A 20,219-nucleotide genomic window follows, 5' to 3' on the forward strand; every position below is an offset into this window, starting at 1 on the left:
TCCTTGTTGAAATAAAGGTAGAATAAAATGTGTAGTTTTGCCACACAACACAATGCCACAGAGTTTTGAGGGAGAGTGCAATTGGCATGTTGACTTCAGGAATGTCCACCAGAGCTGTTGTTAATTACTCTACCATAAGCTGCATTCAACGTAGTTTTAGAGAATTTGGCAGTGCGTCCAACCAGCCTCACAACCGCAGACCACGTGAATGGCATCGTGTGGGCGAGTGATTTCCTGATGTCAACATTATAAACAGAGCGCCCCATGGTGGCGGTGGGGTTATGGTATGGGCAGGCATAAGCTACAGACAATGAACATGATTGCATTTTATCGATGACACGTTGAATGCACAGAGAAACCGTGACCACATCCTGAGGCCCATTGTCGTGCCAGTCAGCCACCGCCATCACCTCATGTTTTAGCATGATAATGCACGGCCCCATGCCGCAAGGATCTGCACACAATTCCTGGAAGCGTAAACTGTCCCAGTTCTTCCATTGCCTGCATACTCACCAGGGTGACATACCCATTGAGCTTGTTTGGGATGCTCTGGATTGACGTGTAGGACAGGATGTTTCAGTTCAACCAATATCCAACATATTCGCACAGCCATCGAAGAGGAGTGGGACAACATTCCACAGGCCACAATCAACAGCCTGTTCAACTCTATTCAAATGAGATGTGTTGCGCTGCATGAGGCCAATGGTGGTCACATCAGATACTGACTGGTTTTCTGATCCATGCCCCTACTCTTTTTTTCTGTGACCAACAGATGCGTATCTGTCTGTATTCCCAGTCATGTAAGATCCATAGATTAAAGCCTAATTCATTTATTTCAATTGACTGATTTCCTTATATGAACAGTAACTCAGTAAAATCTTTGAAATTGTTGCGTTTTGCATCACTAGGTTAATATATTTTTTGGTATGGCTTATTTAGGCCTAATTATTGTAAACAGTAGCGGATTTCGGTATGGGTGACATGGGCAGCCGCCCAGGGATTTCGGTATGGGTGACATGGGCAGCCGCCCAGGAAAAGGTCTAAGCCATCAGTTTAGGAAAAAGAGGAAAGAAGAAGAGAAACGGCAAAAGATAAAGGTATGCAGCTACTTAAAAAAACGTATATAGTATGCTGATATTTTGTATATTTTGTAATATATTCAGTCTTTTGGGGTGTCTTACGCCTAGGGCGGCAGGTAGGCTAGTGGTTGGGCCAGTAGCCGAAAAGTTGCTGGATCGAATCCCCGAGCAGACAACTTAATAAATGAATAGTGTAATAATTTGATTATATTTTGTATTTATATACTAACATTTGTTTCTATTTGACTTTGTTACTTATTTTTTATATTTATGAGGCGTATTTTTGTATATATTTTGTATATTTATATAGTTTTAAATGTTATGATTATTTATTTGTGCTGTTCCAAATGTCGGGGGTTCGCCCAGGGAGCCATACAAGCTGGAACCGCCCGTGATTGTAAATTGCATTATCGGGGACAGGCTATGACAAATGTCATCTGACAATGTTAATATCATTATTTAGCCTAGACCTATTGCAATATATTGCGTAAAAGGTTATGTTAGTTTCCAAAATGGCCAATGATTGTTACAATTATTCTAGATTTATTGCGGTCAGATATCCTGTAGAGCTGCAGGTGCAAACCAGAAACCCGGCTGTTCTGTTCCCATGGAGACAAATTCGCAAGGGACCTCTGACGAGAAACTATACGATAAACAGCCAACCGGGCTTTATATGGTAAACCTAATCTTGATAATTCTGTATTTATTATGAAGTAGTTTAGATTAAGTGAACACGAGTCCTGGGGATTACAATAATGACAAAGGGGGATTTTTGTTGACGGCTTGTCTGTAGGCAAGCTGGTTGGATAATATTGGTTCCGGGGAGATTTGTCCTATCCAGTGCTGTGACTGAGCTTGCTGGCTTTCTGCCAGGCAGACCGGCAAATTAAAGTTGAGAACAAGAGAGGCGATTGAATCATCGGGTGTTCTCCAGGTTTTGATTTGACAGCGTTTTTGAAAGAACTGCGAGTTTACGCAACGCCACCTGATTGAGAGGCATACGTTTTGTGTCTGCACACACATCCTATGGTACCGCGGGCGACTTAAAGCGTTCTGTGCTGACGCCCAGACATGGACATCGGGGAAACATTGGTGATGCTGCGCGACTAAGGGTAATTGTGAAAAGTGATATAATCGTATTCATGGTAAATGCATTATGCTAACACCCACTGACTTCATCGACGTGATAATGGTAAAGTATCTCGCCGTGTTTTGACGGGCTGACCAGGGACACTCCAGGTAGGAAAACCAACGGGATTTGTGTAGGATAGGTTACAGCCATATGCATTTATTATTTTAATCAATGGGAGTGCCACATTACTTGTATTTAGATTGCTTATCTGTTCAAATCTATTTAAATGTACAATTGCATATGACTTTATTACAGCTATAGCAATAGACTATGCATCCATGTTATTAGTCTATTTACCATGTATATGGTAGGTAGTCGTTGAGGCTAATTGGTGATTTAAAAAAAAAAGTATTTATATATATATTTATTTCACCTTTATTTAACCAGGTAGGCCAGTTGAGAACAAGTTCTCATTTACAACTGCGACCTGGCCAAGATAAAGCAAAGCAGTGCGACACAAACAACAAAACAGAGTTACACAAAAACAAACGTACACAATAGAAAAAGTCTACATACAGTGTGTGCAAATGGAGTAAGGAGGTAAGGCAATAAATAGGCCATAGTAGTGAAGAAATTACAATTTAGCAAATTAACACTGGAGTGATAGATGTGCAGATGATGATGTGCAGTAGAAATAGTGGTGTGCAACAGTGAGTGAGTTGAGACAGATGGATCTCTTATACACACTTTAAGCATTGGTAGAAAGGATCTGTCTAATAGCCTATTTTTGGGGGTATTCATGGAAAACATTTACTCAAGTTAATCAATTTACAATATATCTTCAGCCAGTGAGGCTGTCATGCTTTGCTTTGTTCCTCTGCATCCATTATCAGTGGCTGTTTAGACACGGGGCCAATACCACAGCCAGCCAGGGCAGCTGCTGCCTCTGAGTAACTAACAACATCAGACACCTCTCTCTCTCTCTCTCTCTCTCTCTCTCTCTCTCTCTCTCTTTCTCTCTCATGCTCTCTTTTTCTACCTCCTTCCCACCCTTTTTCTTATCCCTCTCTCCTTCCCTCCATCTCATCTATCCCTCCTTCCCTCCCTGTTATCCTCCACTCAGGAAGCTGATCAGCAGAAGGCCCAGTCCACAGCCAGCTAGGCAGGATGACAGAAGGGGTGGAGTTGGAGGCCAGACAGAACCAGACCCACAGGACCCAGAGGACCAGACAAAACCAGACCCAGGGCGACACAGTCCTGCTGAGGAGGGGTAGTGGAGGAGAGGGCCCCCAGGGGCCTAAGGGACCCGAGGTTAGGGCAGAGGGGTCCAGGGGATCTGAGGATGTGGTAGAGACACAGACGTCTCAGGACTGGACCGGGGTGAACCACAGTACTGTGAGGAGGAGCACAGACAGTAACTCGGAGGAGCAGGAGGAAGAGGAGGAGGAGGAGGAGGGTTCCCTCCAACACCACCACCTTACTGGGTTACCACCCCACAATGGCCCAACTGGAGAACCAGGGGCTGGGCTGTCTGGGAACGGGTATGCCCAACAGGTGGCCCCGGATGGGGGCTGGGGCTGGGTAGTGCTGGTGGCTACTATCCTGGTCCTGGCTCTAACGCTGGCCTTCCCTTCCTGTATTGGTATCTTTTACACAGAGCTACAGGCTGAGTTCAGCTCCAGCAACACAGAGACGTCCTGGGTGCCTGCTATCATGACTGCTGTGCTGCACGCTGGTGGTGAGGATGCTTCTGTCATTGTACATTGAGGCATTGTTGCATGATTGAACACACACCCTCTCTCTCTCTCTCACCCTCTATCACCCCTCTCTCTCTATCACCCTCTATCACCCTCTCTCTCCCTCTCTCTCTTTCACACCCTCTATCACCCTCTCTCTCTTTCTCACCCTCTCTCTCTCACCCTCTATCACCCTCTCTCTCTCTCACACACACTGGTGGTAGCGATGCTAACTGTCGTTGTCATTGTAGGATTGTACACATTTATTGTAGTGTCTTTATTTGGCTGATTGAAGTAGGTCTACTTCCAATACATAACAGTATGTTGCAATGAAACAGTACTACAGGTTAATGATTCATTTTATGTTATCTTTCACCTCAATGTATGTTGACACAGAAATACACACACACACACACACACACACACACTCGACACAAACCCACAGGACACACACAGATGAAGTGTTAGTCAGTTTTTCTGTCAGGCTGTAGATTTACAGTAAAGTTGAGGGGTTAGGGTGAAGATTTCTGGAAACTCTGTGTCTCTTTCCGTGACCCTGCGCCTGTGGGAACGGCCCAGGGTCAGATGTACCACACACACACTGGACACACACTGGACACACAGAGGGAGTATAGGGTGTTTCCTTGCAGGCTGTGTGTTTAGAGTAAGGGTGAGAGGTTAGGTGAAGAGTTCTGGTAACACTGCGGATGCTGTCTGTTCGGGCCCGTGTGTGTGAGAACGGACGGCCCAGGTTCAGACGTGCCGCAGTGTGTTTGTGTGTTGGGTTGTGTGTGACTCAGACTCTGTTTGTTATTACAGGGCGGTAGCTCAGGGCCAAACGGGACAGACAGGACCAGTAGTCCATTGTTCTGGTGGCCCAATGTATATTTATCTATCACCCTCCCTCATTCCTCCTCTTTCTATCATCCTGACCCTCTCTCCTTCTCATTCCTCCTTTTTCTATCATCCTGACCCTCCCTCCCTCTCATTCCTCCTCTTTCTATCACCCTGACCCTCCCTCCCTCTCATTCCTCCTCTTTCTATCATCCTGACCCTCCCTCCCTCTCATTCCTCCTCTTTCTATCATCCTGACCCTCCCTCCCTCTTTCTTCCTCTTTCTATCACCCTGACCCTCCCTCCCTCATTCCTCCTCTTTCTATCACCCTGACCCTCCCTCCCTCATTCCTCCTCTTTCTATCACCCTGACCCTCTCTCCTGTTCCTCTCTTTCTATCATTCTGACCCTCCCTCCCTCTCATTCCTCCTCTTTCTATCACCCTGACCCTCCCTCCTGTTCCTCCTCTTTCTCTTCCTGCTGAGGAGGACTAAAGCCAAGAGGAGCATTAAATGGTGATTCACTGAAGTAATATGATATGTTGAAAAGGAACGTTATTTGGTGATTCACTTGAGTGATTGGATAGTGTGATTGGATATTGGATAGTCCTTACTTATTTACAGTAAGCCTTTTACTCATTCTGGACCGTAGACCATCGATGTTAGACCTCCAGTTGATCCATCGATATTAAACCTCCTGTTGATCCATCGATATTAAACCTCCTGTTGATCCATCGATAGTAAACCTCCTGTTGATCCATCGATATTAGACCTCCTGTTGATCCATCGATATTAGACCTCCTGTTGATCCATCGATATTAGACCTCCTGTTGATCCATCGATAGTAAACCTCCTGTTGATCCATCGATATTAAACCTCCTGTTGATCCATCGATATTAAACCTCCTGTTGATCCATCGATATTAGACCTCCTGTTGATCCATCGATATTAGACCTCCTGTTGATCCATCGATATTAGACCTCCTGTTGATCCATCGATATTAGACCTCCAGCTGATCCATCGATATTAGACCTCCAGCTGATCCATCGATATTAAGCCTCCTGTTGATCCATCGATATTAAACCTCCTGTTGATCCATCGATATTAAGCCTCCTGTTGATCCATCGATATTAAGCCTCCTGTTGATCCATCGATATTAGACCTCCTGTTGATCCATCGATATTAGACCTCCTGTTGATCCATCGATATTAGACCTCCTGTTGATCCATCGATATTAAACCTCCAGCTGATCCATCGATATTAAACCTCCTGTTGATCCATCGATATTAAACCTCCTGTTGATCCATCGATATTAAACCTCCTGTTGATCCATCGATATTAGACCTCCTGTTGATCCATCGATATTAGACCTCCTGTTGATCCATCGATATTAAACCTCCTGTTGATCCATCGATATTAAGCCTCCTGTTGATCCATCGATATTAGACCTCCTGTTGATCCATCGATGTTAGACCTCCTGTTGATCCATCGATATTAGACCTCCTGTTGATCCATCGATATTAGACCTCCAGTTGATCCATCGATATTAGACCTCCTGTTGATCCATCGATATTAAACCTCCAGCTGATCCATCGATATTAAACCTCCAGCTGATCCATCGATATTAGACCTCCTGTTGATCCATCGATATTAGACCTCCTGTTGATCCATCGATATTAGACCTCCTGTTGATCCATCGATGTTAGACCTCCAGCTGATCCATCGATATTAAACATCCTGTTGATCCGATGTCATGACTGTAAATTCTGAATTCATGAAATTATTGTTGCGTAATGTCAGTGTTTTCTTCATTTCTAGTTGTCAAAGGTTAAATATGTGTGTGGTCTGGTGTGTCTCAGTTGGTAGAGCATGGTGCTTCCAACACCAGGGTTGTAGGTTTGATTCCCACGGGGGACCAGTATGAAAATATATGCTCTCACCACTGTAAGTTGCTCTGGATAAGAGTATCTGCTAAATGACTAAAATGTAAGTCTGTGTTCTCGGCTAGCAGTCATCAACTGGTGAGAACCAGCATCATGTGTCGTATTGGGGAAATGACTGTAGTTCCTGTGTGTCAAACTGGGGATTTTTTTTCAGTTGGACCAAGATATTATGATTTTCAAGGCTGCAATGATTTTCCAGTGTACAGGGTTGGTTTTAAACCGAATTAATCTGGAGGAGACGGAGGGAGAGATGAAAGGGAGGGATGGTTGTAGGGACAGAGGGAGAGATAGAGTGTGGATGGAGGGAGAGATGGAAGGAGAGACTGAGGGGGGATGGAGGGATAGTTTCAGAAATAGTCTCGGAAGTCCCAGACCTAGGGCCAAAGCGTATGTCAGAACACTGTTCATGTGGGAGGCAACCCATCTGCCTAGGGAGACTAACAAAGAGCTGGAGGGAGGGAGGGATAGGGTTCACCCAGGACTAAGGAACATTCTTAGAGACCAGACTAGACCACATGACTGGAGCAGACATTATCATGACAAAGACCAGACTGGACCACATGACTGGAGCAGACATTATCATGACAGAGACCAGACTAGACCACATGACTGGAGCAGACATTATCATGACAGAGACCAGACTGGACCACATGACTGGAGCAGACATTATCATGACAGAGACCAGACTGGACCACATGACTGGAGCAGACATTATCATGACAGAGAGCAGACTACACCACATGACTGGAGCAGACATTATCATGACAGAGACCAGACTAGACCACATGACTGGAGCAGACATTATCATGACAGAGACCAGACTAGACCACATGACTGGAGCAGACATTATCATGACAAAGACCAGACTGGACCACATGACTGGAGCAGACATTATCATGACAGAGACCAGACTAGACCACATGACTGGAGCAGACATTATCATGACAGAGACCAGACTGGACCACATGACTGGAGCAGACATTATCATGACAGAGACCAGACTGGACCACATGACTGGAGCAGACATTATCATGACAGAGACCAGACTACACCACATGACTGGAGCAGACATTATCATGACAGAGACCAGACTAGACCACATGACTGGAGCAGACATTATCATGACAGAGACCAGACTAGACCACATGACTGGAGCAGACATTATCATGACAGAGACCAGACTGAACCACATGACTGGAGCAGACATTATCATGACAAAGACCAGACTGGACCACATGACTGGAGCAGACATTATCATGACAGAGACCAGACTGGACCACATGACTGGAGCAGACATTATCATGACAGAGACCAGACTGGACCACACGACTGGAGCAGACATTATCATGATAGACTGGACCACATGACTGGAGCAGACATTATCATGACAAAGACCAGACTGGACCACATGACTGGAGCAGACATTATCATGACAGAGACCAGACTGGACCACAAGACTGGAGCAGACATTATCATGACAGAGACCAGACTAGACCACATGACTGGAGCAGACATTATCATGACAGAGACCAGACTAGACCACATGACTGGAGCAGACATTATCATGATAGACTGGACCACATGACTGGAGCAGACATTATCATGACAAAGACCAGACTGGACCACAAGACTGGAGCAGACATTATCATGACAGAGACCAGACTAGACCACATGACTGGAGCAGACATTATCATGACAGAGACCAGACTAGACCACATGACTGGAGCAGACATTATCATGACAAAGACCAGACTGGACCACATGACTGGAGCAGACATTATCATGACAGAGACCAGACTAGACCACATGACTGGAGCAGACATTATCATGACAGAGACCAGACTGGACCACATGACTGGAGCAGACATTATCATGACAGAGACCAGACTGGACCACATGACTGGAGCAGACATTATCATGACAGAGACCAGACTACACCACATGACTGGAGCAGACATTATCATGACAGAGACCAGACTAGACCACATGACTGGAGCAGACATTATCATGACAGAGACCAGACTAGACCACATGACTGGAGCAGACATTATCATGACAGAGACCAGACTAGACCACATGACTGGAGCAGACATTATCATGACAGAGACCAGACTGAACCACATGACTGGAGCAGACATTATCATGACAAAGACCAGACTGGACCACATGACTGGAGCAGACATTATCATGACAGAGACCAGACTGGACCACATGACTGGAGCAGACATTATCATGACAGAGACCAGACTGGACCACACGACTGGAGCAGACATTATCATGATAGACTGGACCACATGACTGGAGCAGACATTATCATGACAAAGACCAGACTGGACCACATGACTGGAGCAGACATTATCATGACAGAGACCAGACTGGACCACAAGACTGGAGCAGACATTATCATGACAGAGACCAGACTAGACCACATGACTGGAGCAGACATTATCATGACAGAGACCAGACTAGACCACATGACTGGAGCAGACATTATCATGATAGACTGGACCACATGACTGGAGCAGACATTATCATGACAAAGACCAGACTGGACCACAAGACTGGAGCAGACATTATCATGACAGAGACCAGACTAGACCACATGACTGGAGCAGACATTATCATGACAGAGACCAGACTGGACCACATGACTGGAGCAGACATTATCATGACAGAGACTAGACTAGACCACATGACTGGAGCAGACATTATCATGACAGAGACTAGACTAGACCACATGACTGGAGCAGACATTATCATGACAGAGACCAGACTAGACCACATGACTGGAGCAGACATTATCATGACAGAGACTAGACTAGACCACATGACTGGAGCAGACATTATCATGACAGAGACCAGACTAGACCACATGACTGGAGCAGACATTATCATGACAGAGACTAGACTAGACCACATGACTGGAGCAGACATTATCATGACAGAGACTAGACTAGACCACATGACTGGAGCAGACATTATCATGACACGAGCACAGATGAGACGGCACAAAGAATGGACTCATTATTCCCACATCAAAGACAGTACCAAGAGTTCTCAGTACTCTGAATCTCATGTTCGTTTGAATCAATTAGCCTGATAGGTACTCCTGTAAGCTTCGGTCTGTCTTGGAGAGTTGGATTGAAGAGCTGGAAGATGATCATTCAGATCATGTGTTTCTGACCGCATTATTGTAAGAGCCTGCACACATAGCCACCTGTCACAGTGTGGGTAACCTCGTGACCTTTTCCCAGGCTAACTGTGGTTAGCACATATACATAAGCCTGTAACGCCAACTAACAAGTCTGGCCGACTGGGGAGTGAACTGCTTTGTAGTGTTTTAGTTTGAAGCTTTGGTCCACCAGACGTTCCCAGCATTGGGAGGAAGTGTCTGCTGAATGACATTACAGAGTGGGTTTCATCAGCTGTGTTTTAGTGGAAATAAACAGCGTCCTCTTTTTGCAGACTATTGTTCCATGTTCAGTGATAATGCATTGATGATGCTAATTATTGTGATCTGATATGCTAATCAGTCCATTGTATGCTTTTGGGGAGTGTGTGGTGTGTATGTGTATATTGTGATTGAACATTGTTTTCCTGTCTCCCCGTGTGTGTGTGTGTGTGTGTGTGTGTGTGTGCGTGTATGTATATTGTGATTGAACATTGTTTTCCTGTCTCTCCAGGTGTGTGTGTGTGTGTGTGTGTGTGTGTGTGTGTGTGTGTGTGTGTGTGTGTATTGTGATTGAACGTTGTTTTCCTGTCTCCAGGTCCACTATGCAGCGTGCTCGTGGAACGGTTTGGTTGCCGGGTAACGGTGATGGTGGGAGGGGTTCTGAGTGGACTAGGCATGGTGGTCAGTGCCCTCGCCAGAACCATCACAGAACTCTACATCACCAGCATCATCGCAGGTCAGAGGGCGCACGAATACACACACACACACACACACACACACACACACACTATAAACCCACCAATATAAGACATCTCTCCTTCTTTCTATGGGGCATTATGAGTCATCCTCATCAGTTCCTCTGTCCTCCTCATACAGGGTTGGGGTTCTGCCTGTCCTTCCAGCCCTCTGTGACCATGATGGGCCACTACTTTTTGAGGCGGCGGGCGTTTGCCAATGCCCTGTCGTCCACCGGCACGGCCCTGGGCCTCAGCACCTTACCCCTGCTGGCCAACTTCCTGCTGGGCCAGTTTGGCTGGAGAGGCAGCTTCCTGGTCCTGGGAGGGCTGCTGTTGAACTGCTGTGTGTGTGGGGCTGTCATGAGGCCCCTGGGGGCCAAACACAGTGGAGCCCAGAGGATACTCACTAACAAAGCTGCCCAGGGGCTCAGCAAGCAACCAATCAAAGGTCCTCTCCAACAGGAGAAGGAGGGACTTAAGGCAAGACTTAGGACAGCGTTCAGTGACCTTGTCGTGTTCCTACGGAGACACATGGCCTTTGACCTGTTGGTCAGTAACCCTCGTTACCGTGCCTACGCCCTGGGAGTGACGTGGATGATGTTGGGGTTTGTAGTTCCCCTGATCTACCTGGTGCCCTATGCTACAGCCAATGGTATGGAACAGGACCGAGCCGCGCTACTGATGGCCATACTGGGCCTGGTTAACATTGCTGTGAGACCCGTGGCGGCTGTCTTCTTCGGCCTGCCGCGCTTCAGGTACTGTAGCCTGGATGTTAGAGGTTAGGAGTGGGTCAGCAACTGGACCGGAGGGTTGCTGGTTCAAATCCCAAGCAAGAAAACATTTAATAAAAAATGATGTGATCTGAAAATGAATATGGATAATAAATTGGTCTTCTCTTCCTCCTCCTCCTCTTCCTCCTCCTCCTCCTCTCAGGGGCAGTGGCTGTTTTGTGTATGTGTTTGCGGTAGCCCTCCTGGTCAACGGGCTGAGTAACAGTATCTGTGGTGCTGCCGCCACCTTCCCCGTGCTCCTGGTCTACGTGGTCATCTTTGGTCTGTCCATGTCTGTGATTGGCTCTCTGCTGTTCACGGTGCTGATGGAGACGGTGGAGATGAGCCGGTTCCCCTCTGCCCTGGGTCTCATCAGTATGTTAGAGAGTGGAACACTGCTGATTGGACCGCCGCTCGCAGGTACTGTGTGTATTGCGCCTGTCAGGATTGTACTACTACACATTTTGCCATGGGACAAAGATAAACATTTTCAGTTTTACAGCTAATTTTCTTCAATTATGTATATATTTTTTACATTGCTTATGACATGTTCATATGCTATCTGGGGAGTGGGGGAGGGTTGCGGGGGCAATAGGGGTGTGTGGTACACCACTGTGGGGGCTATAGGGGGGTGTGGTACACCACTGTGGGGGCTATAGGGGTGTGTGGTACACCACTGTAGGGGCTATAGGGGTGTGTGGTAAATGTGCCGAATACAACAGGTGTAGGTAGACCTTACAAGACAAGTAAAAAATCTAAGTAATAAAGTGTTTGGTACAGTATGGTCTTCTAGTCTATGGGATCTGTTCAAGTCCTATGTATGGTCTTCTAGTCTATGGCATCTGTTCAAGTCCTATGTATGGTCTTCTAGTCTATGGCATCTGTTCAAGTCCTATGTATGGTCTTCTAGTCTATGGCATCTGTTCAAGTCCTATGTATGGTCTTCTAGTCTATGGCATCTGTTCAAGTCCTATGTATGGTCTTCTAGTCTATGGCATCTGTTCAAGTCCTATGTATGGTCTTCTAGTCTATGGCATCTGTTCAAGTCCTATGTATGGTCTTCTAGTCTATGGCATCTGTTCAAGTCCTATGTATGGTCTTCTAGTCTATGGCATCTGTTCAAGTCCTATGTATGGTCTTCTAGTCTATGGCATCTGTTCAAGTCCTATGTATGGTCTTCTAGTCTATGGCATCTGTTCAAGTCCTATGTATGGTCTTCTAGTCTATGGCATCTGTTCAAGTCCTATGTATGGTCTTCTAGTCTATGGCATCTGTTCCAAGTCCTATGTATGGTCTTCTAGTCTATGGCATCTGTTCCAAGTCCTATGTGTGGTCTTCTAGTCTATGGCATCTGTTCAAGTCCTATGTATGGTCTTCTAGTCTATGGCATCTGTTCAAGTCCTATGTATGGTCTTCTAGTCTATGGCATCTGTTCAAGTCCTATGTGTGGTCTTCTAGTCTATGGCATCTGTTCAAGTCCTATGTATGGTCTTCTAGTCTATGGCATCTGTTCAAGTCCTATGTATGGTCTTCTAGTCTATGGCATCTGTTCAAGTCCTATGTATGGTCTTCTAGTCTATGGCATCTTTTCAAGTCCTATGTATGGTCTTCTAGTCTATGGCATCTGTTCAAGTCCTATGTATGGTCTTCTAGTCTATGGCATCTGTTCAAGTCCTATGTATGGTCTTCTAGTCTATGGCATCTGTTCAAGTCCTATGTATGGTCTTCTAGTCTATGGGATCTGTTCAAGTCCTATGTATGGTCTTCTAGTCTATGGCATCTGTTCAAGTCCTATGTATGGTCTTCTAGTCTATGGCATCTGTTCAAGTCCTATGTATGGTCTTCTAGTCTATGGCATCTGTTCAAGTCCTATGTATGGTCTTCTAGTCTATGGCATCTGTTCAAGTCCTATGTATGGTCTTCTAGTCTATGGCATCTGTTCAAGTCCTATGTATGGTCTTCTAGTCTATGGCATCTGTTCAAGTCCTATGTGTTGTCTTCTAGTCTATGGCATCTGTTCAAGTCCTATGTATGGTCTTCTAGTCTATGGCATCTGTTCAAGTCCTATGTGTTGTCTTCTAGTCTATGGCATCTGTTCAAGTCCTATGTGTGGTCTTCTAGTCTATGGCATCTGTTCAAGTCCTATGTGTGGTCTTCTAGTCTATGGCATCTGTTCAAGTCCTATGTATGGTCTTCTAGTCTATGGCATCTGTTCAAGTCCTATGTATGGTCTTCTAGTCTATGGCATCTGTTCAAGTCCTATGTATGGTCTTCTAGTCTATGGCATCTGTTCAAGTCCTATGTATGGTCTTCTAGTCTATGGCATCTGTTCAAGTCCTATGTATGGTCTTCTAGTCTATGGCATCTGTTCAAGTCCTATGTATGGTCTTCTAGTCTATGGCATCTGTTCAAGTCCTATGTATGGTCTTCTAGTCTATGGCATCTGTTCAAGTCCTATGTATGGTCTTCTAGTCTATGGCATCTGTTCAAGTCCTATGTATGGTCTTCTAGTCTATGGGATCTGTTCAAGTCCTATGTATGGTCTTCTAGTCTATGGCATCTGTTCAAGTCCTATGTATGGTCTTCTAGTCTATGGCATCTGTTCAAGTCCTATGTGTGGTCTTCTAGTCTTTGGCATCTGTTCCAAGTCCTATGTATGGTCTTCTAGTCTATGGCATCTGTTCAAGTCCTATGTATGGTCTTCTAGTCTATGGCATCTGTTCAAGTCCTATGTATGGTCTTCTAGTCTATGGCATCTGTTCAAGTCCTATGTATGGTCTTCTAGTCTATGGCATCTGTTCAAGTCCTATGTGTGGTCTTCTAGTCTATGGCATCTGTTCAAGTCCTATGTATGGTCTTCTAGTCTATGGGATCTGTTCAAGTCCTATGTATGATCTTCTAGTCTATGGCATCTGTTCAAGTCCTATGTATGGTCTTCTAGTCTATGGCATCTGTTCAAGTCCTATGTGTGGATTCTTTGTCTGTGGTACAGAATCAATGTTATGCCCATTATAAACCTGTTATGTTATATGAGGACTGGGGAGGGTCTGAGTTATGCCCAGTATAAACCTGTTATGTTATATGAGGACTGGGGAGGGTATGAGTTATGCCCAGTATAAACCTGTTATGTTATATGAGGACTGGGGAGGGTCTGAGTTATGCCCAGTATAAACCTGTTATGTTATATGAGGACTGGGGAGGGTATGAGTTATGCCCAGTATAAACCTGTTATGTTATATGAGGACTGGGGAGGGTATGAGTTATGCCCAGTATAAACCTGTTATGTTATATGAGGACTGGGGAGGGTCTGAGTTTTGTCACACAGGGAAATGGAATGTTCTTTCCACTGGATTCCCATGTCTAGCTGGGGATGTGAATGGGTCATGTGCTCTGGTTTCCACAATGTGTGTATGCTTGCGTGTGTGTCTGTGTGTGCGTGCGTCAGGCGGGTAGGAGGGTCGACAGGGAACGGCTCTGGGGCAGGCTGACTGGAGGAGGGCGTGGCCTAGTGTACCCCTGCTGAACTCCTAAGGTGGTCTCTGGTTTCCAGCGCCATGGCAACTCTAATGTCAACGCCTGGTAGTAAGGTGGTCTCTGGTTTCCAGCGCCATGGCAACTCTAATGTCAACGCCTGGTAGTAGCCGACTAGCCCTGTGCTCAGCGGGTCCTGGCAGAGCTGTACTGAACTAGCATCCAGTTCAGAGGAATGTGTTATGAGGACACACACTGACACACTTAAATATAGCTGTTCTTTCACTGTTATAGCACCATGTGTGGTTGTTGATACAAGCCTTCTAGGAAATGCTTATGTACAGCTTATGAACTGTTTTGTGTGGTTATGAACGTGTTATGACATGGTAATGTAGGTACCCTTCAAATGAAGTGTTACCCAAGTCTTTCCTAACACTGTGCCTGTTGCCATGTCCCTCTCTTCCAGGCATGTTGGTGGACAGTACAGGACACTACTCTTATGTGTTCCATGCCTGCAGTGTGATTGTCTCCTCCTCTGGCCTCTTCCTGATCGGAGCGTTCTACTATCTGGACAGACAGAAGAAGAGGGAAGAGAAGAAGAGAGCAGGTCCTCCTGCTGCATACCAACAGAAGCCTGCTATCATCCTAGTCCCTGACTGCCAGTACAGCCATGTTCCTTCTACACAGGGAGGGAAGCCTGCTATCAGCCTAGTCCCTGACTGCCAGTACAGCCATGTTCCTTCTACACAGGGAGGGAAGCCTGCTATCAGCCTAGTCCCTGACTGCCAGTACAGCCATGTTCCTTCTACACAGGGAGGGAGAGCAGCGGACACTGTACGTGTCACCAACGTGTGACGTACTAATATGCACGTGTGTAACCCAGTAAGACAAACTGTCTAGCTGCCTGCCATAGAATTACATCTAGAATCAGAATGAAGTAAGGAGGTAGCCTTCCACGAGCCTTGGCCTGTAGGAGCTGCAGCATATCACAGGAACTGCTCACTGTGTAACGCCCCCACTATGATGAACCAATGAAGGATAGGATCTCTGTGGTGCCTGCTGTCTGCTGCCTTCAGAGGGAAGAACAGGGAGGTTACACATACACGACTGTTATTATCACTGTGATTCCTATGTATGTACGTACGTATCCAGGCATTCACAACACAAGAGTTTGCACACAGATCTAGTCTGGATTTGGAAGTCACACTCTGTCTCTCCCTCTCTCTATATATACAGTATACACCACCATCTTTTTTTCAATAAATATCTTCTGTTTTCATCAACAAACACGAGGCTGAATGACACACCATCCCTATTTCATTCAGACCCTGAATGACAGTGCTGTAAAAGCTGACCAAGCAGTCTAGTAGACTCTACAGTAGAACTGTCGTCCATACAGCCCACTAGTAGACGCTACAGTAGGACTGTCTAACATACGGCCCACTAGTAGACGCTACAGTAGAACTGTCTAACATACGGCCCACTAGTAGACTCTACAGTAGAACTGTCTAACATACGGCCCACTAGTAGACTCTACAGTAGAACTGTCTAACATACGGCCCACTAGTAGACGCTACAGTAGGACTGTCTAACATACGGCCCACTAGTAGACGCTACAGTAGAACTGTCTAACATACGGCCCACTAGTAGACTCTACAGTAGAACTGTCTAACATACGGCCCACTAGTAGACTCTACAGTAGAACTGTCTAACATACGGCCCACTAGTAGACGCTACAGTAGAACTGTCTAACATACGGCCCCCTAGTAGACGCTACAGTAGGACTGTCGTCCATACGGCCCACTAGTAGACTCTACAGTAGAACTGTCTAACATACGGCCCACTAGTAGACGCTACAGTAGAACTGTCTAACATACGGCCCACTAGTAGACTCTACAGTAGAACTGTCTAACATACGGCCCACTAGTAGACGCTACAGTAGAACTGTCTAACATACGGCCCACTAGTAGACTCTACAGTAGAACTGTCTAACATACGGCCCACTAGTAGACGCTACAGTAGAACTGTCTAACATACGGCCCACTAGTAGACTCTACAGTAGAACTGTCTAACATACGGCCCACTAGTAGACTCTACAGTAGAACTGTCTAACATACGGCCCACTAGTAGACTCTACAGTAGAACTGTCTAACATACGGCCCACTAGTAGACTCTACAGTAGAACTGTCTAACATACGGCCCACTAGTAGACGCTACAGTAGAACTGTCTAACATACGGCCCACTAGTAGACGCTACAGTAGAACTGTCTAACATACGGCCCACTAGTAGACGCTACAGTAGGACTGTCGTCCATACGGCCCACTAGTAGACGCTACAGTAGAACTGTCTAACATACGGCCCACTAGTAGACTCTACAGTAGAACTGTCTAACATACGGCCCACTAGTAGACTCTACAGTAGAACTGTCTAACATACGGCCCACTAGTAGACGCTACAGTAGAACTGTCGTCCATACGGCCCACTAGTAGACGCTACAGTAGAACTGTCTAACATACGGCCCACTAGTAGACTCTACAGTAGAACTGTCTAACATACGGCCCACTAGTCGACGCTACAGTAGAACTGTCTAACATACGGCTCGTAGTACACACAAATAAATATTTGAATTTGTTACTAATTTTCTGACTAACAACGATCTCAATCTACATTTAAATGATTAAAACCAAACCATAAATATTTAGAAATGATAATGGACCTAAATCTAGTTTCTTCACGCTGTGCAGCTAGCTAACAGTCATCATAATGAAAGCTACATTTTATAGTTTCTTCACTCTGTCCAGCTAGCTAACAGTCATCATAATGAAAGCTACATTTATAGTCTCTTCACTCTGTTCATCTAGCTAACAGTCATCATCATGAAAGCTACATTTATAGTCTCTTCACTCTGTCCAGCTAGCTAACAGTCATCCAAATGAAAGCTACATTTATAGTCTCTTCACACTGTCCAGGTAGCGAACAGTCATCCAAATGAAAGCTACATTTATAGTCTCTTCACTCTGTTCAGCTAGCTAACAGTCATCCAAATGAAAGCTACATTTATAGTCTCTTCACTCTGTCCAGCTAGCGAACAGTCATCCAAATGAAAGCTACATTTATAGTCTCTTCACTCTGTCCAGCTGGCTAACAGTCATCATAATGAAAGCTACATTTATAGTCTCTTCACTCTGTCCAGCTGGCTAACAGTCATCATAATGAAAGCTACATTTTATAGTTTCTTCACTCTGTCCAGCTAGCTAACAGTCATCATAATGAAAGCTACATTTATAGTCTCTTCACTCTGTTCATCTAGCTAACAGTCATCATCATGAAAGCTACATTTATAGTCTCTTCACTCTGTCCAGCTAGCTAACAGTCATCCAAATGAAAGCTACATTTATAGTCTCTTCACACTGTCCAGGTAGCGAACAGTCATCCAAATGAAAGCTACATTTATAGTCTCTTCACTCTGTTCAGCTAGCTAACAGTCATCCAAATGAAAGCTACATTTATAGTCTCTTCACTCTGTCCAGCTAGCGAACAGTCATCCAAATGAAAGCTACATTTATAGTCTCTTCACTCTGTCCAGCTGGCTAACAGTCATCATAATGAAAGCTACATTTATAGTCTCTTCACTCTGTCCAGCTAGCTAACAGTCATCCAAATGAAAGCTACATTTATAGTCTCTTCACTCTGTCCAGCTGGCTAACAGTCATCATAATGAAAGCTACATTTATAGTCTCTTCACTCTGTCCAGCTGGCTAACAGTCATCCAAATGAAAGCTACATTTATAGTCTCTTCACTCTGTCCAGCTAGCTAACAGTCATCCAAATGAAAGCTACATTTATAGTCTCTTTACTCTGTCGAGCAATAACAGTCAACAAAATGAAAGCTAGACAGTCAGGGAGCATCAAAAATTCCAAAGCCGATGGATAGAGTGCATTTTGCACATTTTGACGCCAAGACAATATATACACATTTTAAGTGCGGCACTCCAGACCTTGGTGAAGACTGAATACGGCCCGCAGGGCAAAATGAGTTTGACAACCCTGTGCTAGAGCAGTGTTACTCACGAATTGCGGAAATTGTACTGCCAATAACATGGGCGACCTAACTATTTAGTGCTTTAATTAACTGTTTGGCTTTAGGATGAGATTATGGTTGTTTGTACACTGTCACCGTGACAACACTGAGTATGGCTATGAATGTATTCCTGCACCTTTTTGAATATCCTCTGTGACTTCTTAGATGCCTTAATATAACTGAAAATGAAACAATAGCCTTATGTATGAAAGGATATACAAATATTTTGTATTTTAGTCAACTTATTTCTGAAGATTTAATATTGAATGTTTACAGAATATTAAACATTTTCTATAAAAGTAAGTTGATTTGTGTTCATGTGTCAGTCTTGTTTTATCACTGTATAATAATAATCTGAATTTGAGGACGGATCAGATTGAATAGGTCTTCAACATTAATACAACAATTCTTGTTAATACAGCTCTGATGTCATTCACTTCCTTCTACTGTCTCATTTCCTTCCACTCACCTTTATCGCCACCTTGTGGAATGTGTTATGTACAGTTGTTTTAATAATCATCATGACAGCCAAATGACAGTTTTGAAAAATTACCAATGAAGCCTATTTGTCAAATTGTGTACTTTTTAAGATATTGTCCAGACTCTGCCACATACTGTATAAGACGTGCCTCCATTAGCGTGTCCTGTCACTCACAACCCAGATTCTTGTCATGTCTTATCATGTCTGTTTTAACCTAACCAGTTTTTCTACTTTTATTTTTATTTTCTGGTAAACACATAATACTGAAGACTGTGTCCAGTGAAGCCCTGATCAGTCAAATATCTGATCAGTTACCTGATCAATTAACTGATCAATTATCTGAAAATGACCTGATCAATTATCTGATCAATTACCTGATCAATTGTCATCGTTGGCCTTTCAGTGAGACGGCTCCTATGATGGTTGGTGAAGTATGTTGGTAGCTTGAGGCTTGAAAGTTAATAGACTAATTCAACTTCCTTTTTCACAATTTCCTTCCCCCAACCTGGGCCAAACAGTGAAAGCCCTGATCACTCAATCATGTTGTCAGGTATCTTCTTCAGTCTTCGATGAAGGGCTAATATGGAGGGCCCTGTTCAGTCTTCAGTGACGGTCTACCATGAAGGGCCCTGTTCAGTCTTCAGTGACGGTCTACCATGAAGAGCCCTGTTCAGTCTTCAGTGAGGGGATACCATGAAGGGCCCTGTTCAGTCTTCGGTGACGGGCTACCATGAAGGTCCTTGTTCAGTCTTCGGTGACGGTCTACCATGAAGGGCCCTGTTCAGTCTTCAGTGAGAGGCTACCATGAAGGGCCCTGTTCAGTCTTCAGTGAGAGGCTACCAT

At 44.9% G+C, this 20,219-nt stretch overlaps 1 protein-coding gene across 3 annotated transcripts; it reads left to right on the forward strand.

Moving 5' to 3' along the window:
• Positions 1 to 1,530: 1,530 nt before the first annotated feature.
• On the forward strand, positions 1,531 to 19,198 carry LOC139573140 (monocarboxylate transporter 6-like). Of its 3 annotated transcripts, none has more exons than XM_071396484.1 (6): positions 1,531 to 2,191; positions 3,275 to 3,889; positions 10,431 to 10,571; positions 10,712 to 11,327; positions 11,506 to 11,762; positions 15,332 to 15,462. In XM_071396484.1, the coding sequence occupies exons 2-6, from the start codon at positions 3,319 to 3,321 to the stop codon at positions 15,334 to 15,336; spliced, it is 1,590 nt and encodes a 529-aa protein (XP_071252585.1). In that variant the 5' UTR covers positions 1,531 to 2,191; positions 3,275 to 3,318; the 3' UTR covers positions 15,337 to 15,462. The 3 variants fall into 3 exon arrangements, with proteins under 3 accessions (XP_071252585.1, XP_071252419.1, XP_071252504.1); XM_071396318.1 differs by having other exon boundaries at positions 1,544 to 2,191; positions 15,280 to 19,198; XM_071396403.1 differs by lacking the exon at positions 1,531 to 2,191 and having other exon boundaries at positions 2,204 to 3,889; positions 15,280 to 19,198.
• Positions 19,199 to 20,219: the final 1,021 nt, after the last annotated feature.

Source organism: Salvelinus alpinus, chromosome 1 (assembly GCF_045679555.1).
Source record: "Salvelinus alpinus chromosome 1, SLU_Salpinus.1, whole genome shotgun sequence".
Lineage (NCBI taxonomy): Eukaryota > Metazoa > Chordata > Actinopteri > Salmoniformes > Salmonidae > Salvelinus > Salvelinus alpinus.